The sequence below is a fragment of the Lagenorhynchus albirostris genome, chromosome 12, assembly GCF_949774975.1.
Source record: "Lagenorhynchus albirostris chromosome 12, mLagAlb1.1, whole genome shotgun sequence".
NCBI classification, from domain to species: Eukaryota; Metazoa; Chordata; class Mammalia; order Artiodactyla; family Delphinidae; genus Lagenorhynchus; species Lagenorhynchus albirostris.
The window spans coordinates 47,254,489-47,279,105 of NC_083106.1; the positions used below are offsets into that span (position 1 = coordinate 47,254,489).

General features: G+C 44.6%; 1 protein-coding gene across 4 annotated transcripts in view; it reads left to right on the plus strand.

Moving 5' to 3' along the window:
- The window catches only part of FYN (FYN proto-oncogene, Src family tyrosine kinase), a 209,545-nt gene that overhangs the window by 150,558 nt on the left and 34,370 nt on the right, over window positions 1-24,617 (plus strand). For all 4 annotated transcript variants that reach the window (XM_060168328.1, XM_060168327.1, XM_060168326.1 and 1 more), the window contains 6 exons: window positions 6,743-7,000; window positions 10,433-10,529; window positions 17,231-17,329; window positions 20,090-20,193; window positions 21,164-21,313; window positions 23,927-24,091. In XM_060168328.1, the coding sequence (XP_060024311.1) occupies window positions 6,754-7,000; window positions 10,433-10,529; window positions 17,231-17,329; window positions 20,090-20,193; window positions 21,164-21,313; window positions 23,927-24,091 (862 nt within the window). In that variant the 5' untranslated portion in view covers window positions 6,743-6,753. The remainder of the gene's footprint in view (window positions 1-6,742; window positions 7,001-10,432; window positions 10,530-17,230; window positions 17,330-20,089; window positions 20,194-21,163; window positions 21,314-23,926; window positions 24,092-24,617) is intronic.

The following is a 24,617-nucleotide window of genomic DNA, read 5'->3' on the forward strand; positions in this document are numbered from 1 at the left end:
TGTGTTCCAGAAATTTTATATGATGTAAAGCACATCATGTTTTCAGTGCAGTAGGACAGCTCACTTTTACATCAAGGAACCCAGTGCTAACTCCTTCATGGTATATATAAATACCCCGCCACATCTAGGAAGTATCAGGAAACTAAGGGCTGCTTTAATGGCATTGGCTAAACGTTCATTAAGATGCCAAACCACATCAGGGAAGCTGGTGACTCACCACGCCTGGCGTGGTCCCAGCACCCCTGCAGAGCCCACTGTCTTGGGGGTATGGGCCGTGAATGTGGAGCAGTGGGGCCCAGTCCCTGCAATCAGGGCCTTCGTTAGTCATGCACATGAGGTTGGGTTCTTCGGAGTCAGGGGTCTTCTCCACAGGTCTCTCCCTCCACACCTCCTGCCCTCGCACCCACACCCTTGTGTGGACTAGCCAGGATTCCATGGAGCAGGAGGCAAGGCTAGTGTAGAGGCGCCATGTGCTGGCCATGAAATCAGTCTGTCTGGCTCCAAATCCCATCTCCACCCCTGACTGAGCTGTGAACAAATTCCCAAACCTCTCTGTTCCTCCGTTGTAAAATGAGGGGAAATAGCAATCCCACGTCTTAGGACTGTCATGAGAATTTAGTGAGACAACATGTTCCAGTACATAGCACAGCGCCTGGCTTGGAGTGAGCTTTCATTTGATACCGGTCATCACTGCTGAGATTGGAGCCTTCATCTCTGTGGTGCCTCATCCCACCAAAAGATGTTTTTGTTTTCTATTGCTGTGTAACAAATTATGACAAACTTAGTGACTTAAACAACACCCATTTATCAGCTCACAGTTCTGAGTCACAAGTCTGGGCACAGTGTGGCTGGGCTCTTACGCAAGGCTGAATTCAGTGTATTGACTGACAGCGTTCTCATCTGGAAGCTTGACTAGGGAAGAATTCATTTCCAGGTTTCTTTGGGTTCTTGACCCAACTCATTTCCTTGTGGTTGTAGGACTGAGGTCTCTGTTTCTTTGCTTTCTGCCAGCTGGGAGCTGTTCTCAGCTCCTAGAGGCCACCCACATAGCCCCCTCTGTCTTCAAAGCCAGCAGTGGAGACTATCCCTCCCATGGAATGCCTCTCACACTTTGAATCTGCTCCTCTGGAAAGAGCCTATCCCTTTCAAGGGCTCACCTCATGAAGTCAGGTCCATCTAGGATAATCCCTCTTCTGTTAAAGTCAACTGTGCCAAAGAAGATAACCTAATCACAGGAGTGCTGATCCCATCATCCACAAGTCCCAGGGATTATCCAGGGCTTATCCACTGGAGGTGGGAAACTTGGGCACACCTTAGAGATCTGCCTACTGCACCACCTTTTCAGCAAGGCACGTACTTCACGCCTTCCTTCCAGTTGGCAGCAAAAAGGATTTTCCCTCACTGGCAGAGTCCTGTGTGCTCTTTTTTCATAGCTGAGCTGGGGCCACTGGCTGGACCCAACACCAGTGCTGTGCGTGGTTCAGGCCTCAAGTATTTACATCTCTCAAGTGTCATCCCAGCTGTGACCTTTTCCCTGCTTCAGGGCCTTGGAGAGTGTTTGTGCTTCAAAGAGGGTCCAGCCTGCTTTCTCTCCAGTCATCCCTGGCACCTCTGCCCTGGCTGTCCCCAGAAGACAGCACTGCCCGCACTCCCTGTGGGGTGTCAGAACCCAGGGTCCCACAAAGAGAAAAGCCACACTGTAAAGGACTGAAAATGCTAAAACATTGGGGTGACAGATGCTGTGGCCCAACTACCATTGCTACCAGTGAGGGCCTCCTCTGTCTCTAAATGTCCTGCTTCTGGTAGTTATGTGGGGAAAATTAAGGAAAGCCTTCCCTAAACTTTCAAGGGATTAGTTTTCCCTATCGAGAACATAGCAAAATACCTCAGGTTGACTCTTGTGGGTATTTCTGATTTTACAAGAATCGGGAGTCCCCTGCCATGAATCTTCTGTGCTGAAGTCGACACATTTCTGATGTGTCTCTGCCACATCGTATCCTTTTGCCTCATGCTATTACTATTGACTGGAAAAGGGTGTTTGCTCGTTAAACCACCAGTTTTTGCTTTTCTCCCAGAGAAGTGTGTGAAACTGTGCAGTCTATCTACAGTTCAGCTTTCAATACTTTTCCAGCTGTCCCCATCTGGGTTGCTTGTGTTTGGTTTCTAGGTTCTTAGTTCAGTTCCCTTTCTCGTTCTTTTCCTTTCATTGTGATACCTGCCCGGGTAAAGCAGAGACCAGCTAAAGGGATAGTGAATGACAGCCCCAGGAAACATGCCACATCAGAGCACAGGCCAGTGTGGCTTCACCATCACTCTCCAGAGTCTGGGCTGTTGGGAGCAAGGATGCCACTTATGCTGGAGGGCTCTTCACTTCTCCACACCCACCTAGGCTGGTTTCTGAGGCATCGTGCTTACACTGCTGAGATTAAAGTTATTTGTCGTCAGTTTCACCTTCCTCCTCCTGCCATCCCATTTATGTGTCTCAAGAGAAAGTGATTTGCTTTTGCAGAAGACTGCCAGTGGCCTTTTTCCTTTTCTGGTACCTAGCTCTCTCACACACCTAAAATCTCACAGGTCCTGCGATGTTATAACCTGGGCATACAGATGTTGCTTTATTGATTGGCATATGAGGAAATGTGAGGTTATCTGTGTTGAATGTGCGTCTAGCAGACCAGACTGGGGTCCGTGGCATCAGTGGAGGGAATGTACGTTGGACCAGACTCATTCTGGATCGAAGTAGCCTATGCCCAGAGTAGCAGATAGATTCCATCCTTCACGTCAGCTTCAGTCAACCACTCAAGGGCTATGTGAAGCGGGATTCTGAGGCCACACGTGGTGTAGCACCCGAAGGCGCTGTGATGGATTGATGACGTCCATCATGCCCGCTCACAGGAAGGGGACGTGGCAATCCTTGAATGATTCTCTCTTTGGCAATTTCTGCCCGAGTTGCTTAATGCTCTTGTGTCACATATGAGCAAATTAAGGAAATTTTAAGGAAATCAGGTTTTACTTACATAGTAGAAACAGAGCCCTTCCGTTTACAGAAGAATCGGAGAATAGGGGGCTTCACCACAAGAACAGGGTCCTGCTGGTCCAAGTGCTGTGCATCAGTTTTTCTAGGCATAGCAAAGCACAGAGGACGATGGTCATGAGGTCATGATGTATGATTTACTGATCAGAGTCCCTCCAGGGCCCCACTTTCAAGTGGCGTTATTCACCGTTTCCCAGTGCCCCTCGGATCTTGAGCAAATGTATTAGTGCATTATATGTTCATGATGGACCCACAGCACAGGCCATAAAAGCCACACCACAGAACTGTACATAATAAGGATGTTTTTATTTTAACCCGAATGCTCAGAACTTTGCTTCGTGGCAAGGAACCCAAAGTCACACTGAGTACAACTCATATAGCATCTTCTGATTCTTTCATCAGGAAATGGTTAGTCTGACCACCTCAAGTGGGAGGAAGAAGACCACAAGTTCATATACAGATATTTTCATTGTGATTAAGTTTTAGTGACCGAGCCCACATTTACCGATTTATTTCATTTTCTTCATGTTTGTCAGTGAAGTGAAGAGAGTACACAAGATCTGTGCAGAAACATTCCTTACTCAAAATTGTACACACACGAAGTGGTATAAAAGAGAATTGTTTTCTCCAAAATGATTCTGATAGAGTTTGAATTTTTTGCATTTAATCATTTAACACATATTTTTTGAGCTTCTACTGTGTTCCAGGCACTGTTCTGGACACTGGAGATGCAATGATGGAACAAAAACTGAAAAATAATCGCTGCCTGCAAGGAGCTTACTATTTGTTTCCTTCCGTTATTTCATAGAATTATATAAGAGCTGTTAGGCATTTATTACAGTGGTAATTCGTTTTTTAGTAGATTTTTGAAAGATTATTCTTTTCTTAGTTTGGTTAGATGTAGGGTCCTGTTTTCAGTAAGTTTCTGATGTAGGGTTTTGTTTTGATGGAATTGAAAGGGTAGTTTGTACTGAGAGTTGTCATTGGTTTTAGATTCCTGCCTCTATCACAAGGAGCAAACTTCTAGAGAAAAAAAACAGCATTCTGTCCATTCTTTAAGCTGCCGTTTTCCCCCTAGCATGCCCGTTCTCCTAAGGAAGGCAATCACATGCATATAAGGGAAACAGCACTTAAACTGTTTCAAAGATATAGCTATAATTCTTTTCCTCTTCATAAATCAGGATTTCTTGACCTTGACACATTTACATTCGGGGCAAGGTGATTCTTGGTAGTTAGAGGCTGTCCCGTTCATGGTAGGATGTTTAGCAGCGTCCTTGGCCTCTTGCCACCGGGTGCCAGCAGTACCGCTTAGCCTCAGGCTGTGACAACCAAATATGTCCCTTGGTCACGGACAGCAAAGTCACCCCCAGCTGAGAACCACTGATATAAACGATGTGATTCTGTGATTCAGGTCTCACATCCTCTAACTAAAGCAGATCAGTGAAATTCCTGAAAAGAGGACCTGGGACAAGCAGTGTCTTCTGTTGGCCTTTGTAAGACGCTCAGGACAGTGTTCCGCCAGGGAAGAGTTAATGTGAAGTGAGCAAGATATTTACCAGTCTTACGAAGCGACACCAACAACAAATGGTGAAACTCCTTCAGTCAGTCATGCCTTGGAGACATTTTGCATTTCCTATTGGAAACTTGTTAAAATCATATTCATTTACCGTAAGTTAGAGAGCATGTTGGACACAGTACACTGTAAGTTAATCTGGAATGATTTACGCGTAAATGTGTTCCAGATTTGGTGAGCTCAGCTCAAGCAGCAGGCGGCTCGTTTCCAAACCTTTCCATTCTCAGCTAACGAGATTAAATTCAGTAAGTATTTATTGAAACATGTAATGTGAGAGGGCTTTAAACAGTCTGATATTGCTTCCATGACCCCGGCCAGCAGGAAAGCAGTGCTCTGAACAGTACCTCCCAAGAGTCTCCGTATCTGATGTGGCAACCCCATTTTGGTTTGCAAGATACATAGAGAAACTGGCTCTTTTCATTTCCCTTCACCACCTCAAGTCCCTTCCCATCTTGTACCAGCTGTGTTCTCCCCAGTGAATACATGTAATCACACATGATGTCATGTATTTCTTATTTGGTTCTTTGGTCCCAAATGGGCCACTTTTCAGAATTTTGGCAGGGACATCCATTGCATGTCCTACCTCCCTGCTGTCAGCTGGACAGGGTATTACAGGACATTGCAGTCCAAAGTGGGGTCATTTAACCAACTCACCTTCCATTTCTGAATCTTCTTCACTTCTCACACATGCCAGTAGATTCAAAACACAGGGCACACTGCTGATAAAAATTATTGGAAGAAGAGTTGGCCTTGATGCAGAGACAAAGAAAGGGTGAAAGAGAAACAGTGGGCTAGAGAATCTTCACTCATTCAATTGCTCTTTATTGAGCACCTGCTATGTGCCAGGCATTGGCTATATAGCTATGACAAAAACGGACAGAGCCCTGCTTTCCTGGAACTCGCAGTCTATTGAGCAATGAGACAAGTGGACAGGCCATGTTTTAATATGGCGCAATAGATGCCGTAATGAGGGAAGTCAAGATATCATGGGAGCACTTAGGAAGAGCACCGCCCCAGCCTGGGGGATGACAGGGAAATCAGAGAAGGCTTTGCAGAGGAAGTGGTGTCTTGACTGAGACATGAAGGATATATTGTGTATCAAAGAGGAGGGGGCGAAAAGTGTTCAAAGCCATGTTGCAAAGACGAAAGGTGAGTGGGAAAAATAGAACCTTTGACGAACTGAGAAGTTAGGCAAGTTTGGACAGCAGAGTGTGAGACAGGAAGATTGAAGAGTAAGCAAAGAGGAGCCAGCAAGGATGTGCTTCAGGATTCTGACTTGAGCACCTTGGTGGTACCATTTACTGAGACCAGCGCAGAAGAAGTAGGTTTGGTTTGAAGGAGGCTGGGGTGACAACGACTCAAGTTTGAATTCACCACTAATTCTAGAACATGGGAATGAGTTTTTAAATGTTTCTGAAAGATGTCAAAAGCTGATGGAAATTTGAAAAGTTAATTAGCAGGTTTAAATGATGTTGTTACTGTAGGCTATCGTGACATCCTGCAAATATACTCAGACCTCTTAGTTTCGGCCAATTGTAGTTTTTTTCATCCAGTAATTATTTCTTAATTTTGATACTTACCATCATCTTATTGCTTAAAATTTACCAAATGTGTGCCTGAAGAATGGGTACCCAGGAATGAAGAAGTACAGTGAGCTGTTCAGGGGCTGTCTTCTGGCTTTTCCAACACTCCTGCACCCTGTTCTTTAGATTTCCTTTGCCATGATGGAAGTTTTTATTCTAAGATTGCATGCACTCATGTTTGAAAGCTTACACTACTTTTTAGGGTGACTAGAGAAAAGCATAAGTTAGTATTATTGGACTCTCTTTAGGCAGGTGTGTGATATTACAGAAGTGTAAGGGTGCAGACCTCATGCGAGGAAAAATGCTGCATGGTGAACATCGTACTCTGTGTTGATCCCATTGCCCGGAGCATCTGGGGAACAAATGTGATTGTCAAGTGCAAGGCACTGACATTGCTTCCAGCCGTCAACCGTAGCCACTGCTTTTCATGCCCCTCTAGGCCTGAAATATCCAACAGTGAGCTTTATAAACGATTCCTCTTTAATAGTCAAGCAACCCAGCCACTAGGGGGCGTCCAAGTTCATGTGCCTCTTTTTGTTTGTTTGTTTTCAACAGGAGTTTAGATAATGGGCTGTGTGCAATGTAAGGATAAAGAAGCAACAAAACTGACGGAGGAGAGGGATGGCAGCCTGAACCAGAGCTCCGGGTACCGCTATGGCACAGACCCCACTCCTCAGCACTACCCCAGCTTCGGCGTGACCTCCATCCCAAACTACAACAACTTCCACGCAGCCGGGGGCCAAGGACTCACCGTCTTTGGGGGTGTGAACTCTTCGTCTCATACTGGGACCTTGCGTACGAGAGGAGGAACAGGTCAGGATTAAGCTGCTCTTAAATCTTTTGGCAGTTGAACGTTTGTGCTCCTTTGAGGATTCAACATTTAAGTTTTTAATCACTGTCTGCCTAGCCACTACCACATAAGGGGCTGTTAAAAATGCTGAAGGTTGATGGACAAATCTAGGTGCTGGCAACAGTGGTGCAGGGGACCCCAGTAGCTGCTCTGTGAGAATCCTGCAAGGGTTACGAGAGACAACCTGCTGCTGAGTCACTTGAGGCCAGCAGAAGTCCCAGGACTGGATCTGAATATGGATGTTTTGAGTTCTCCCAATGTGAAAGCACTCCTTGCCCGCATCCCCCGGTTAAGAGCACTTGCAGGATAGTGCTGCCCTTTCAGCTGCCTAGCCTCCAGCCTGCCTGTCGCTTCCCAGCTGGTGAGGCCATTTGGCCACATTATTTTTTGGCCGTTTGTCTTCATTGATTCCTTCTCTGATGTTCCCATCATCTTCAATATGGCAGAGTTTATCAGCCCTCAAGTATTTTCATGTATCTTTTGTAGTTTAAAATCAAATCTTATGTATCCTTAAGGAATCTTCTCATATTTCTTTTAGGTTTCTTTCTCTTTCCCTAGGCTGTGTTCCACTGCCATGTGCATTTGCTGACTTAGCTAATAACTTTGTAAAATATCTGGCCTACGTTCTCAGACATATGTTTTCTGAAATATTTGTAAGTTATCTCATGCATCCTTAGTCTTCCAAAGCCTCTCCCAGTATGTGAACCATGGTAACTAGATATTTGACATTATACGTTCCAAAATTGTCTTGTTTATTACAAAAGTTTTGAAAAATATACATCAACCATTATGCTGTCAGCTCCTCTGGGAGCAGATGTCTTAAATAACAACCCATTGTGCCTTTTTACCTTGGGAGTTGGCACTACCAAGGCTTCAGCAGATGTTTTCTTCCCTCTCTACCCAACGGGACAGTATAGTTATATCAAGGGGACCTGACCCAGAGCTGTGGGCAATTAACTACTTCTGTTCTGCCAACACTTCACACTCTGCTCGGTAGAAAAAATATTTTATGTTCACCCTTATGTTATGGGGAATCTAGCTTTTCCTTTAAAGCAGCCCTTGCATGGGTGACTGAAGGCTGGGCACACTTACTCAGCCTTCCTGGGAGGCACCTGGAATGGAGGGCGGAAGGAAAGAGGCCGTCAGGCAGTCTAGGGACGTCTGTCTCTGGAGGATGCTGGAGGACAAAAGGAGCCAGAAATGCCCCCAGCACACGTGCCCTTTGCCTGCTGGGAGAAGACAAGTACTTTGCCAGCCGGACTCTGAATTCTGCTGACACAGGCACTGACCTTGTGCGTTCACTCGTGAATGCTGGGTATGAATCCTGTGTCTGCAGGTATCATTCATAAAGTCACTAGAGGGGGCTCCTTGCCTTGAACGTGTGGGTCTGTAACGCCGTCAGGGACAGTGTTAGTATAAGAGGGCATCCGATCCCTTATGAGACGTGAAAGTTAAAACAATACTCGCAAATGTTGGTGGATTTTTCTGCCTGAATTATTTGGCTTTATCATATATGCACGTCTTTCTCCTCAACGTTGCTTTCAGTGCTCTAAGGCCAGGAACAGTGCCTGTGCATCCCTGTGACCTCCTTTGACTCTTCCCTCCGTCCCTAGAAGATAAAAACACCCAGTGAGCGATGCAGGGAGACAGTGGGCAAGTGGAAGTATCGTCCTCCTGTGCCTTGTCTTCCACACGGTGGAGCTTAGGATTGTTTTTAAATTCTGAACTGAAGGGAATCTGTTAACAGAGTGTTAAATGAGGATAGGCATGGCCTTACAGGCTCCCACTCTGTTTTAAGCCAGTCTCCTTTCTAATTGTTCAAAGAAATCTTCGAAACGTTTTGCATTTTGTCAAATGAGCCCTGCTGCTTTGCATGGTCAGACCTTCTGCGTGCCATCCCTCCTGCAGGAAGTCCCGCTTGGGATGGGGTGGACAGTCAAGCCCCCTCTCTCCCTCCAGTTCTTGAATAGTCCCCAGGCACATCTGTTCCCTTGGAACTACCAACACAGCAAAACAGCAGCTTGGTGAAGCGCAGAACCTATGGTGTGCGTTCTTCAAGCCACATTAGGCACTTTGGGGTGTGTGGAAATCAAAATGAGAATCCAGAGAGCAGAGAAATGGGATGTATTTGTTATCAGTTGCTGCATAACAAATAATCACAAAACTTCGCAGCTTTAAAAGGATGCACGTTTACTGTCCCACAGTTCCTGTGGGTCAGAAATCTAGCAACAACTCAGCTGGGGCCTCTATTTCAGAGTCTCTCACAGGCTGCAGTCAAGGTGTGTTGGCTGGGCTGTGGTCCTCTCGCCGTCCATCCGAGAAGGGTCTGCTGCTGCCAAGTTCACGGCGTGTTGGCAGGACCCAGCTCCTCGTTGGCTGTTGGCCAGGGGCCACCCTCAGTTCTTTATCGCGTGGCCTCGCCAGCATGGCAGGTTGCTTCATCAGAGTGATCAAGCCAAAGTGGCGATCCAGACAGTCTGCTCGGAAGACAGAAGTCACCGTCTCTTGAAGTTGAAGCATAATCATTCACGGACATCCCATCACCTTTGCCATGTTCTGCTGGTTAGAAGCAAGTCACTGGGTTCAGCCACACTCAAAGGGAGGGGGTTGCACAAGGGCCTGAATACCAGGAGGTGAAAATCCCTGAGGGCTGGCTTAGGACTTCCTGCACATAGTAGGCAGAGTTCTAGGCCAAATGCAACACTGGACGTTCTTCAGTGTTGATGGTAAACCGCTGCAAGGCAGGAATGGCCTCTGTGGCGCGTCAGCCAGGTGAGGAAGAGTGAGGACAAGTCACGCGGGGAGGGGTGAGTCCACGGTGGAAGGAGAGCCAGAGAGAGGGAGTCCTGATGGCCTTGGCAGGTGCCAAGGGCAAGACATCCTCTGATGGGGTGAACATGTACGGAGAGGGTCTTCTCAGTGCCCGGGCTGCAGAAGGAGTTTCCTGTTACATTCCGTGTCCTGTTATGCCGAGGGAAAGCGTAGTCCGTTTTACCCAGACCTGATGTGGGCTCCTGCACGGAGGAAGACGTGTGGGGTAAAGAGCGTCTGTAATTGCTGCAGAGCCCAGCAAATCTGAAGTATAATGTTGCTGCTGCCGCTTGGTTGTGGCCGTGATATCAATATCCATCTCTTCCCAAGGACTCATTCCAAGTGTACAGAGAGAAGTCCTTCAACTCTGGGTTTTAGTTGGATCAAATAATGCTTCCCCTACAAAGACCAAGGCATAAATTCAGCTTGTGACTCTAGTTTCACACAATTACAACACTGTATCATGTTATCAGTACTGATCAGATGTAAATTTTGAGAATGAGGTTTTAGTGAAGACTTAAATTTCTTGGAATTAATTTCCCCTGGTGTAATAGTCTCTCCCATTTTGATTTTGTTTTTGTCAGGAGTGACCCTGTTTGTGGCCCTGTACGATTATGAAGCACGGACGGAAGATGACCTGAGTTTTCACAAAGGAGAAAAATTTCAAATATTGAACAGCTCGTAAGTTTGGAGAGGGAGGGGGAAGCATGCACACCTTTCAGACTGGGCAGCAATTCTTGTGTTAGCAGTCTGCACCTTTTCAGATCTCTGAAATGCTAAGAGAACACTTGCTAATCAGTTCATTAATTCTCAGCCACTTAACTTGAGGAAAGAAGAGTTGATGAACCAGTGCGGTATTTTGTGGCGCTGTATGTCCAGGGAGCTTTTTGGAAGATATCAGAGAAGCAGAGTCGATGGTTTTGGTTTTGGTTTAAAGGTTGTAAAAGCACCAGCCTCGCTCTCTACGAATCTAGTTTCAGATGATTGGCAGGAGGCTGGCCTGTCCACATTAGCCTCTCTTTGCCCGGAGATTTTCTTCACATTTCACATGTTGCCCTAGCCTCACGTAAGGCTGGCAACAAGTTCCATTTTCAAAACTGCTAAATATTCCCATTGGTGAAGGCTGTGGAAGCCATTTTCCATAATGAAAATTTGCAAGTGACTGAAATCTTTGTGAGATGGAAGGGGAAGTGGTTTTGCCCACTCGAGAATGCCTACGAGCATGCCTTTTCAATGTGGCCAGTAGAAGCAGCAGTTAAGCAGGCGATGGGGAAATGTCAAGGGTGAGAATCACTCGTTTTTCAAATCCTCCATTTAATACTTCCTTTAGGGAGAGTAAATATGGGTCAGATTTCCCTATAGTTTTTAAATATTATGTCTGTTAGATTAAGGCAGTGTGCACAGATGGGGGCCCTCCAGAAAAATCCAGGCACCAAAGAAAATGGTGGTGTCCCATGTGTGCAAGTCAGACCCTCTCCCCAACACCTCAAGTTTCCCTCGTGAGCGCCCCCCAGTGGCTGGGAAAGAATGCCACTTCTCGGCTGAGGGCCCACCAGGAAGTTCTCCAGTGCTGCTACGTCGGGTTACTCTGCCCTCTGCTCTCTGAGCAAACTGGATTTCATGGTGGTGGAAGGACCCAAAGTCTGGCCCTTCAGCTTTTCCAAGGGCAGGTGAGAGGCAGCCCTGCTCACCCCACCCATCCCAGGAAAGAGGAGTGGTCCTTGGAACAGGGAACTGCCTCAGGCCCTGAAAACTGCCTCCTTGTAAAACCCACCCCTTCCCTAGGGTGCCCCCAGCTCTCAGGACCACCTTTCAAGGGCAAGAATGGAATTCCTCCCGTAATAGGACAGTGACTCTTCCAGACATCAGAAGGCGCATGTCCGTAGTTACAGGGTTATTTTAAAATATATTATTGTCATCATGAACAGGAGGGTGGGTGGGATTTTTTTAACTTTTTATGTAAATGCATATGGTCAAGTGCACGGATCAAAAGTGTGCAGGGTGGTGCTCGCACAGTAAGGCCGCTTAACCTAACAGTTAAAGTGGTATGTTTATGTTATACATATTTTACCACCGTTTTTTTAAAGTGTACCATTTGCGGAGTTTACACAAACCAAACATGCCTGTGCAACACGTACCCAGATCAAAAAGAACATTACCTGCCCCCCATGAGCCCTCCTCCTGTAGCCAGAGGAATTTTTTTAAGGATAGTAAAGAGCTGCCGTTTACTGAAGGCTCCTTTTGTGCCAGCCGTGTGCTAAGCGGCAAGGGTTCTCATTTGCTCTCCACAACAGCTGTCTGAGGTGTGTCTCATAGTCATCTTTTGACATAGGAGGAGCCAGAGGCTCAGGTTAGGGAGCTCCCTGGGTGCACAGAGCTAGCAGGTGGCAAAGCCAAGGGTGGGATGCGGGGATGGCATCCCGAGTGAAGTGTCAGTTTCAGTGCTGGAAAGGCCCACATCAGAGGGGACTGAACTGTTGGAGTTACATGAAGGTTTGAAGGGAAATGGGGGAGGGGGGATTTGGCTTTGATATCTTCTGATTTAGGATTCCTTAGTGTTAATTTGATGCTCAGATGAATGCTTCTTGTCAGAGTCTACTAACTTTGAATTCTGAAATACACCCTCCTTCCCCTCCCAATTTTATGCAGTATTTCCTAAATGCCAAGGTTGGTTAGAACTTTTCAATCAACTTGTAACTTCTAAAAGGTAAGAATTAAGGAATAGCAGGAGGTACCATACATGGCTTTTCTTAGGTTTTCTCCACACTGCACATGGATTTACGTGTTGGGTTGCAGGGCACTTGGAAAGCCGGTCCTTGCCCAGACCAAATTTGTGACTTCTTCCTTTGTTAGTCTGGACAGGATCTAGAGTGGCTTCCGATTGGAGTTTTGGAGAAACATTCGAGGAAGACCCGACCTGCCTCAATCTGTGTTTCATGATTTACATGCATGGCCATTAATGTTTACAGAAGGCTTTTGAACCTCTGACCCTCTTCTCTTAGAAGGCAATATTACAAAGACTTTTTATCCCTTTAATGTTATTCCTTCTTGCCAGTGGAATTTCTCATCCTACGTGCCATTTAAATGCCCTTTTTCAAGGTTATGGCATGGAAATAAGGTTTTCGTAACAAACACAATATCCTGAAGTCAAGGGTAATAACAGGGAAGAGAAAATCATGAAGGAAAAACAAAGCAATCGTACAGAACCAGACGGCATGTGTCTCCTTGCCCCTGCCCGTGTCTCTCCCAGCCCCTGGCTCTCATCCCTTGAAAGAGAGAGAGGGACAGGGCTGTGTTCTCCCTGGGGTGGCTGCCACACCTCCTAGTGTGGGTCCGCCTGCTCCTTTCCCTGTCAAGAGGCAGGAACTGAAGGCCACAGGGCTGGCTTTTGTGTTTCTCAGTGCAGCATAAACCACGTGGTAATGCACGTGTGCCCATGCCCGGAGCCGACGGCACTGCTTCCCACCATGAGGATGGGAGGTCCTTCATGGACCTGGTGTAGGGGCTCAGTGTAGGGAATTTGGACATTATTAAACTTGACCCATTTTGAATATGTGAATTCATCTGTTTTATTCCCTGTTTTCACATTTCATGACTAGCGATGTACCACCTAGAAACAGCAACTCTAAAATGTAGTAGACATTTTACACAGCATGGAGTGGTGCTCACTGCCTAGGGTAGTGACTCCTTTAAAGTTCTTTTCATTGTGATAAGAAGAAATCTGGTTTAGAGCCCATGTAAACATTTGACAAAATTGTTATGGATATGCCCTGTGAGAGTAAGATGGGCAGTGACAAAATTTAGAAAGAATCCAGCATTTATAAGAACGCTCCACAGCTCCATAGATCAAGGCTGACTTCTGTTTGCAAATGTCACTTCCTGGCTCCATCAGGGCTCCAGACTCCCAGCTCCTGGGACCACAAGCCATCTCTGAGCAACTCTGGGGATTGGGAAGAGGCTCTTTCACTAAGTGTTTACATTAGAACCACAGGGGAAGCAGTTACGGAAACGTAAACGCTCTTCTAAACCAGAGGCAGGGCTTAAAGCATATATTTGAATCAGAGCAAGATAGCAGTTGAAGAAAAACCTCACCAACTCTGAATTAATGAAATAACTGGACTGTAAGAACTGTTTCAAGGAATGCAGCTTTAATAATACTAATTACTCCTAGTAACTCAAGTAAAGAAAGAAAAAGTAGCACAGTAAAGATCCTATTTTCCTAAATCAAGGTGAATAAATTGTATAGAGTATATTATTTATTTGTAGGTGAATTGGGCTCCTAGTGTATTAAACAAATGATTTATTCATCTGCTTAAAAGGCTTTTTTGATGTCTTGAGTCTGTACCAGCCTGTCTGGACACAACATGTGAGTTTTACTACATAATACGTTGTGTCCTTGTCACCCCATAGCTCCTTTGATGGAGAAAGTGACCCTGGATGGCCTCAAAAAAGAGAAAAGGATTTTATCTTTCTCAGTTTCTCATGAGTAACTGAAAACCCTTGTGAGATTAATGGAGTCACTTAAGAGAAAATCATGAATTCCTGATACAGGACTTTCGAACAGTCTGATAGTTGGATTCTAATCTGTGCTAAACTATTTAGGTGGCAAGACCAAAATGAGATAGTTAATGCTGGATTTGAAATGGAAATAACTTGATTAATACCACATCACCTGAATAAGACTGGGCTGTCACAACCTGCAACAAAGTGCATTGGCTTCCTGCCCCAGACAACATTTCCATGTACCCCAAAATTGATAGGTGACTTTTTTTTTTAATTTAAATCAATTAGAACTAACTCAGTGAAGGTTATCTTGCAGTAAAAAAAAAATAAGCCTCTGCTGCAAGTACTTAATATTTTCCTCACTGTTCGGGAGATTTCCCAGGGGTGTGTGTGTGTGTGAGAGAGAGAGAGAGAGAGAGAGAGAGAGAGGGAGAGAGGGAGAGAGGGAGGGAGGGACGGACGGAGGGAGGGACGGAGGGAGGGAGGGAGGGAGAGAGAAAAGAAAAGAAAAGAAAAGAAAAGAAAGGCTGGAGGTGATCGGTATGGTTCTTTTTTATGATGAAATGTCTCCATCTAGTGGAATTTCAGAGCAGTAAAAAATGTCACCACATTAAAATGAAGATAATGGCTCGAAAGCAATTTCCTTAAATGCATGCAGTGTTTAAAGAAAAAAGCAAACTTCCACATATGTTCTTAGATAATATACTTACAACTGCATGTATTTCTTTTGGAGGATGTAGAAATGAACCCAATACAAACTGTTTAAATGTTAGCATTTTTAATTTCATGATTTGAACCTAAAAGGCAGAGGGTCAAGATAGGGGAGCAACACAGGGTAGATTCCACACAGCCGGATGGATCTAGTTCTTAAGTTGGGGGGTGGGTTCACAGGTGTTCATCTGTACATACGGTCTTTGGTACGTATAAATTATTTCATAATAAAAATCTGGACATAAACTAAATTTAAGGTTATTAATAAAAGACTTTCTGGGGAAAATCATCTCCCTCTTTTGATTGATTTGTTTAAATTTAATAGGGTAACAAAAGAAAGACTGAAAAACCAACTGAAACATAAGTGTTTTAAAGCCTTTGCCAGCACCCTGTCTCCTTGTGAGCTATTCTGTGCTACTCGTGCCACCTGACGCTTTCCCGCAACTGCACCTGTAGCACATGTGGGCTCGTCCGCATTTGTCTATCGCTGTGTTAAATCCTATATGGAGTCATTGCTCATCGTCACCTCGCTCAGAGTCAGTCTTTAGAGGATGGGTCATTGGAGTAAGGCTTGCATTTAATATGGAAGCTGGTTATCCTCTACCTAATTGCATCAGTCTGGGGAGGATCTTGACCAGGGCCAAAAGCCAACATTTGTCTTCCCTGTCTGAGGGCTTTGACACACAGCCCAGCAAAAAAGTGATTTAAAAAAAAAAAAACAACAACAAAACAGCTTGGGATTTCTCTTGTTGCCTTCAAGGACCAAAAAAGGAAGGAGAGAAGGTGCTGGGCTTCTGGTGATCAGAAGTCTAGGAGGTCTCCATCTACTCAGGGGCAGCGCACCCTCCCTTCCCCCTTGCGCTCCTGACCGCAGGCCGGTGGAGGGCTCTGCAGCACTGTCGGCGTCAGAGCTACAGCCCACATACATGCTAACGGTTGCTGATGGGAAGAGGCACACACTCCTCCCCTGCTCTCTGTCACATGCAGCTATGCGAGTCTGAGCAAATGAACTCTAACCGTTTAATCTATTCATCTGTTGCAAGCTGAGAGTGGTATTCTCACCCCCCTTTCACATCTTTCTGCCTGCAGCGCTGAGAGCCCCACAGATGAGCCCATGCTGTCGCTGGAACGCTGAGCTGCACAAAGTGGTGGGACTGAGACTCTCATCCCCTTAGCGAGTTTTCGTTTTCTGCCTGCACTTGCACGCACACAGCTACACCCACCCTTCCTCTCCTACCCTTCAGACTCAGAGCAGTGCTGTCAATACTTGATGAAATAACCTCAGGGAGAAAGTGTCTGAGCAAGGCGTAACCTACTGTACGCTTTATTCTTCTACCCATTTTCTTGAGAGCAAACAAGGCAGGTATTCATCTCTTAACGGGCCTCCCAACAGGCTTCCTTTCTCAGGTGATATGCAACTATAATGTCTGTCTGCTGTCCATCTTTCTGTCTGTCTCTCTCTGCCTCCCTCCCTCCCTTTTTTTTCTTTCCTTCTTTCTTTTGAATCATTTAATGGCTGACAAAATAATGGTAAAGCCAGCGGCTTGCATGTCTCCAGAGGTACCAGGATGTTGGTCGCCTCGGGACAGGGGATGAAATAGAGACTGTTAGCCAGATTAGCAGTGCATGCTTTTTTTTTTTCCCAGCTTTATGGATATATAATTGGAAATATGACATTGTATAAGTTTAAGGTGTACAATGTGATGGATTGAAACGTATATTGTGAAATGTTTACTACAAGAAGGTTAGTTAACACATAGGTCACCTCACATAATTACAGTTTTGTTGTTGTTACAATGTTTTTCTTAAATAGGCGGGGGGGGGGCAGGGGACGGAGTTCCCTTCCCTTCCCTTCCCTTCCCCTCTATGTAAGTTGGAGACACTTAACAAGCAAAACGCCCTCTCCCCCACCAGAGCCCCCTCATGGCCAGGGTCCTACATTCTGAATTCATAAATAAGGCAAGAGATGAGAGACAAAGCTGGCTTCCTCGCTGCGCTGACACAGATTGTAACCATTTGACCCTCACAGAAGGCTGTGTCGGAGTTTGGAGAAATCTAGTAGTAGAATGACTAGGAGATAGTCCTATGCTCTTACAACACAGAGTCTGTGACTGCAAAACATTGAAATGGTCGACATACTCACTTACGTTTCTCTTTTTTCCCTGCAGGGAAGGAGATTGGTGGGAAGCACGCTCCTTGACAACTGGAGAGACTGGTTACATTCCCAGCAATTATGTGGCCCCAGTTGACTCCATCCAGGCAGAAGAGTATGTTTTGTTGTTTTCAGTTAACTACTTGCTTTTAAAGTTAGTTGCCCTGAATCAGTGCCATTAACATTGTGTAAGTGGGAGAAGTAGTTCACTAGAGCGATTAAGGGGTGAGAGGATGTGGCAGTGCTTGTCTCCCAGGCTCTATGCCATGGTTATTGCCACATCTGGATAATACTTGTACCCTTATTAACTTAATGTTTTTCTTAAAGCCTGCTCACTTTTAAACAAACATTTATTTTGAGAAGAAACTTTATATTAGTACCTTAAATGAAAACCCAATATTACTTGTCATAGATAGAAATAACCATAAGAAAATGATGAAATTCTAGCTAGAGCATGTATTATTGCCAACCCAAGGATTTAAGCCTGCAGTCTGCTGAAGAAAAGAGGAGAGGGGTGGGAAGAAGGGGGGGATGGAGAGAGAGAGAGAAAGGGGAGGGTGTAAGTAATTGTTAAAGATCAATTTGAGCTTTTTCTCCTCGATGTAATCAGAAATGTTAGAGGGGTGCTGAAAAGACATACTGTCCACACTGCAGGTAGGAGTAACTCACATGCAGTGTATCCTACCACTCGGGAAATCCTGTGGTGATGCATGTCAAATGGTCCTTTCCTTTGATGTGAGGTCTCGGGTGGTTTCTTTCATAGTAGATCGTGACTAACAGCCCAAGGATTTCACTGATGGCAATTTCGGCAGGTGGTCGGTAGGCTGAGGGAATTCTAGAAGGGACAGCCATGGTTCCTCCTCCTGACCTGTGGGGATTCACAGGCACTTCCAAAGTGGAGAACTGTCAGAATGGCTCCTGTAGCGGCCCTAACCTCTGAACCGAGGGGAAAAGAGGTGGGACAGGATCTCCCAAACATGAGACCCAGGCCTTCCCCCTGACACCTTGGGGACCTGCCTCTCCTGCTCGGTGGGGCAGGCCTGACTTACCAGAAAGGTAGCTGAGAAAAGTCAGCCACGCAGCCCAGGCTTTGGCTCTGATATTTAATATGCCCTGGGTTTGTTTAAGCACTGCAGGGAGGATTAGACTCCACACCCCAGCCAGATCCCCAGTGGGATTGCTCTCTCGTCTTTAATTCCTCTGTATTTCCTCTAAGAAGATCTGTTTTGTTTCCCACTCTCAAATACTCAGCGGTTCTGAGCTCCTTTTTTCCCTCAGTGAGTGTGTTTCATCATCAGTGAATAAAGGAATCCGTATGGAATCTTTTTTTTAGGGCAGATTTGCAAACATCTTTGTGTTCTTTCAGAATAAAAGGTACCACCAAAATGCAGCATTACTTTGACTTAACTGGGATCCTACCCACAGTATATTTAAGTTACATTTATAATGGTCAGGTTTTTTAAGTACTTTGTTTTTAAAGAATAAAATAGCATTTTAAAAATAATACCTTTGGTTCTACATATGCAATTAATTACCATTATCTTAAAATACGATTCTTTTAGTACACGCCACTGTTCCAGTGGTTCTCTTTTCATCACTGTTCCTGTTTACACTGCATTTTAATTGGGTTATTGACACAAACCCAGAAAGTCATTTCTCACAAATAATTGGTGTAATTCCCTTTATACCACCTAGCACTAGGTTAGGATTGTTGCAATCTTGTGCCTTTAAAAGTCACTGAGGAGCTGGCATGCAGCGTGTCTCTTCTTATCTTCAGGGAAGCTCTTTCATTCACAAAAGAATTTGATAGTGAACACATAATAGCTATGCACAAGTATAATGAATTGAAATTTCGTTTTAGAAACGGGATCCTTTCACAGTCAAATATTCTAAAAATTGTTCCTGTGCACAGATTCCGATGGAATGCTACCAAGTTCTCCCTAGGGCTCTTGGAGCACCTGCTGCTCACTCAGCACCTGGTGCAGAAACGTTACCCAAGTGCCAGGCAGTGCTTAGGGCTGGAGGGTGCAGGGGGAGGTGAAGATGAATAAGGAAGGTCGGCAGGTGACGTGATGTGATACCTCCTAAAGTGGCACGGGAGTGTCATTACAGGGAGAGTATGAACACGTCTGTGACACTGAGTGTTTTTAAGTGTTTACGCTGGTTGACCGTACGCAGTAACCTGGCCCTGCAGCTGTGCTAGAGCTCACGTGCGGCAGGTCACAGCCCCGCCATGCAGCAGATGCCTTTTATCCATCCAAGTCCTCACCCCTGCTGGACAGGAAGAAAAGAGAAACAGGCATCCAGGGACAGCAGTCATCTCAAATTAGGGGAAGCCTTGACCATTTTCCTTCAGAGTTGCTGTAGGTAGGAAGTTACTGAAAATACCGTGTCTTTGTTCTTTGTCCATTCTGACTGACATTTTTTCAATGCTTGATTAATGATCTTTATAGACACTAAGACTGTGTTTTGTTATTTCCCAAGGGTTGTAATTATGCTCAGAAATGCAGGGTCTTGTAGAGGTGCGTGGGAAGGGTCTCCTGCAGTTGCCATTTCAAAACAGGGTCTTGGGTTTCTCTTTTTGTGCATGTGGGTGGCACTTTTAACACAAACCCACCAGTTCCTGTCATCTCTGGAGGGAAGAAAAATAACCTGCAATTCAAATCTGATCGCTTTTCAGGAGTGAAGGAGATGGATTAGGGATGGAATCAGGAATAGATTGAAAGGGAATTAGATGAGGCTAGGGAAAACGACACAGGGTGAGGCTAAGGATGGAGTCCGACGTGAGGACGATTCACGGGTAGAGGAGCTGATGCTGTTGCATTTTTGCAAATGAATGTCATAAAACATTTCCTTCCCTTGATCTCATTTAAAGGTGGTACTTTGGAAAACTTGGCCGAAAAGATGCTGAGCGACAGCTTTTGTCCTTTGGAAACCCAAGAGGTACCTTTCTTATCCGTGAGAGTGAAACCACCAAAGGTAAGATAACGAGTTGAAGAACTTGGCTTGTCATTCAAATCTGTGGATTAGTCAGAGGGGATGAAAGGCTTATCTCTAACATACAAGGGTGTTTAAATGGCACATATCCTCCCTGTCTTGTGAGCAGAGTCCTATATTCAGTTTCCCCTCCAGGCTCTAGAACTGCAGACAGTTCCAAAAGGACTACAGAGGCTCAAAACCAAGACCTTCCCCCCGGAAACAGGGACTGGGACCGCTTCTCTCCTCCACGCATGCAAGATCATAGAATCTTCAGAAGTCCTTTAGAAGTAGGATTTTCTGAAACTCTTAGTTCCTCAGGCACCAATCACACAGGTTGTTTTTTGCATTTCTTTTGTTTTTTCCACCACTGAGGACTTCTTTTCCTCCATCTGCTGGCCTTCTCATTATGTAACAACTCATTAGAACCCAATAGACGAGCTAGGCCAACGAAAAAGCAGTGGCCTTCTAGCTTGATATACCAGACACTAGTTATCTGCTACTGTGAAAAGTGTTCTGAAGCAAGAATTGAAAGCTCAGTTCTAGAGAAACAGTCCTTAGATTTCTTCAGTACACGCCACCCCTGCCTCTGTGATGCCCTGTGGGTAACGGAGACTAGGGCAGCGATCTCAGCCGTGAACATCTGTGCTTCCCTTCATCTTGCCCGGGGGGAGTTGGGTCTATGCCATGTTCACCAGCACAAGTGTACTGAATAGAGTATCACAGGGAAAAATCCAGAGAGCTTTCATTCTCAAGGGTAGAATCATTTTATTGCTAATATCTTCTGACATTTGCAGGAAAAGGGTGTTTTCTTCCTATGTTACTGAGTAGATGTGTGTGTGTGTGTGTGTGTGTGTGTGTGTGTGTGTCTCCTCTTGATAATTATTAATCAGAATACTCAAGTAAATGAGACCCAAAAAACAAATGGGTACTCAAAATGATTGGAGCTGCTAATGCCTTGCACATTTCCCAGGTGCCTATTCACTTTCTATTCGTGACTGGGATGATATGAAAGGAGACCATGTCAAACATTATAAAATTCGCAAACTTGACAACGGTGGATACTATATTACCACCCGGGCCCAGTTTGAAACACTTCAGCAGCTTGTACAACATTACTCAGGTAACCTGAATTCTAACTGACTGCTAACCATTTGGATGCTGGAGGGTAGGGGTGGGCCCAGAGCGGGAAAGGGGAAAGAGGTACAACGAATATATACAAAGGCACTAGGAAAATACTTTTCTTTGCTAGCCCTTCAAGGTGGGGCTTGGCCAAATAGGTTCTATCACTGTTTTTTCCTCCATAGTTATTATTAGTTCCAAATGTTTGTCAAAAGATTATACCATTCAAGTTCCCCAAGTAGAAAGCAACAGGTTAAATTTTAAAAGCTGTTTGTTTTTTTGTCTTCATCTTGAAATCCTTGGAAGTTATCTCTTCCTGTTCCCCTGCAGAATATAATTCAGGAGCTGTGAAAGGAAGAGGGTGTGGTCTCCGGGGGCGCACTTCCACGGGGCCTCCTAGAGGGTGTGCTGTGTTTCTACCATTACTTTACACTCAGCGCTGTAGCGGGAATGGCCGCACATGCATTTCATTGTCATGACTAGATGACTTTCGCAATCTATTTATCATGTTCTACTTCCCCACCAATACTTCCATTTCCTAACTAGACTTAGACATATATGATCCACAGCTCCTAAATCTGTTACAGCTGTTGTATTAAATTAAACTTTTAAACAGTAGATCAGTCTCTGTCCTAACACCCAGACATCACCCCTAGTCTGTTGTTCCTAGAAACATACAATTATTAGGTATTTAGGTGTGTGATTTGTACATTTTATTAAAGAAGGTGGTTTTATGTGCAGTTGTTAGGATGATTGCTTTCTTTCCTAGATTAGCAAGTCAGTCCCACTATATCAATATGTACACACCAATAGATAGGGGTATGCATGTACAGATAGAGATCTATGGCCCGTTAAACCCAATAGTTTTTTGTGTGATCCATATATACATTTTATATTATTCTTCAGGACAATGACGAGACTCCAAAATAGTACATGGCTTGACTTCAACTATTGCTCTATGCTCATTCATTTAAAAATATGTGTGTGTATAATTTTTTAGCACCAAAAAAAAGCATTTTTTTGAAAATGGCAATAAATGTCTATCTGTTGATCCTGGGCAGGAATGAACAAATGAAAACATTAATAACACTTGAAGTACTTGTTGATTAGGGCAGGGGGTATCTTTTGTCTATGTGGATTCTAATGAAATACTTGGGAGAAATGGAGCAGAATATCTCCCTGCGCTTAAGTGGTATACTCAGAATGCCTGCATGTTGTAAGGATTTTTCAAATGCCTAAATATATTTCATTACAGCCAAACATCAGCTGGATCCCCAGGGTTTAGATCATTTGAAAATATTGTGTTGGAAAGGGCACCTTAATAACATCATAAAGCTGGAAGGAGAGAAGGGATATGAAAAGCAATAGACATTTTTTAATCTCACAAAAAATCCATCTCGAGACAGATTTGTTTTTATATTGGCTTTTCCTCTTCCCTCTTTCTCTCCCTCACACAATAAAACGCCTTTGAAATATTGACACATAAATAATTTCCTGCCTTAATGTCTCCGAACCTGATTCTATCAAAAAAGAAAGGAATAAAAAGGCACTTGCAGCTGGTTCCTGGAGAAAAGGCCGCAACACTACATTTTATTTCCCTGGATTTGAGGGGTCTCTGGTGGGGTACGGCTGGTGAGGCTCTGTCCGCCTCAAGCCAGGCACTCTGCAGCTTTTGTTACTGCCCTGATTCCTTATCCATTGTCACCTTTCTCACCTGACTGATGTTTAACTGGGCATTTAGACAATTTTCCCTTACCACTGCTAGGTTCTAAAAGGCTTTTTCTTTAAAGAGAGAGAGACAAAAAGGGAAAAAAATCTTCCAAATAACCTATTAGTGATAACGACTTTTTCCCTTCCTCTTTTTCATAGGAAATAGAGTTCTCTCGCATCCTTGAGTTTCTGCAAATTTTAGTTTCCATTCTTTCTCCTTTCAAACCAGACTCCTAAATTATACATCGGAGACTGTTATAAAGATTTTTTTAAGGGAAAATAATCAAAAAAGCAAGAGTTTCTGACTGGTAGAATAGAGTCAGTTCAAACTGCCAAGGAAATCACTAGAGAAATATGACCTCTTTTTTCCCTTGCCAGGTATAATCTTCAGCCTTACTAGTTTATAACAGTCTAATGTTCTGTACAAGAATCCTGTACTGAAGTTACAATTTTAAGTATATTCATAGCAAAGAGAATCCCCAAACCCTAGATATTAGACAGGGGCAAAAGACAGTTGTGCTGACATTCTGTGGTCCAGATGTGCCTTTTGAAATCAACGGAGGTATTTGCAGAGTTCCGGAAGCCATGTTATTAGCACGTTGGGCTGAAAACATTTGTCTTATTCAGTGAGCACAGAAACCAAAGCGGTCTGTATCTGTATATACATATAGACTCTATTAGACCTGGGGGTATGCAGTCATCCAAATATAAAACGTCCTCTATTCTACCTCCAACAAACATGTTTCAGCGTGTGGTGTCTAATCTTCCAAGACGTGTATAGTTCTCTGCTGACATAGCACTGTTTTGAGTAACGCTGTGTGCTGGCTGGGTTTGTGCACCTGTAAGTGTTGTTTCACGTGTTTGCTTTTCTTTTCCCCTCCTGCTGCTGTCCCTGCCCCATCAGAGAGAGCCGCAGGCCTCTGCTGCCGCCTAGTAGTTCCCTGTCACAAAGGGATGCCAAGGCTTACCGATCTATCTGTCAAAACCAAAGATGTCTGGGAAATCCCTCGAGAATCCCTGCAGTTGATCAAGAGACTGGGAAATGGGCAGTTTGGGGAAGTATGGATGGGTATGCTGAGACTCCATTACTCTATTACTAGCTTTCTTGTTTGGGAAGTCCCAAACATCAAAGATGGAAGGTGAAAATAAAGACTTTTTGGCCAAGAAGAACATGTGAATTACTAATAATTTTGATTTTGATTTCAGAATTCTGGTCAAGATTGGAAAATGGCTCAAATGATACTACTATATGAGCCTCAATTCATAAACCAGTAAATGCTACAAGGAATATTCTAGCCTGCACCAAATGCCTTCATTTCCAACTGCAAATGTTTGTGAAATGAACTCAGTGTCACCCTGAAGGGCACGTCACCTCCCATCTTTCCTAGTGCATGCATGATTATGGATTATAAGGACTGTGTTTTCTTTATTAATTCCCTTTCCTGTAGAGAAAGCTGATGGTTTGTGTTTTAACTTAACTGTGATTGCATCGAGTTGTACCCCACAAACTTCTGGATTGGCTAAAGATGCTTGGGAAGTTGCACGTGATTCCTTGTTTCTGGAGAAGAAGCTGGGTCAGGGGTGTTTCGCTGAAG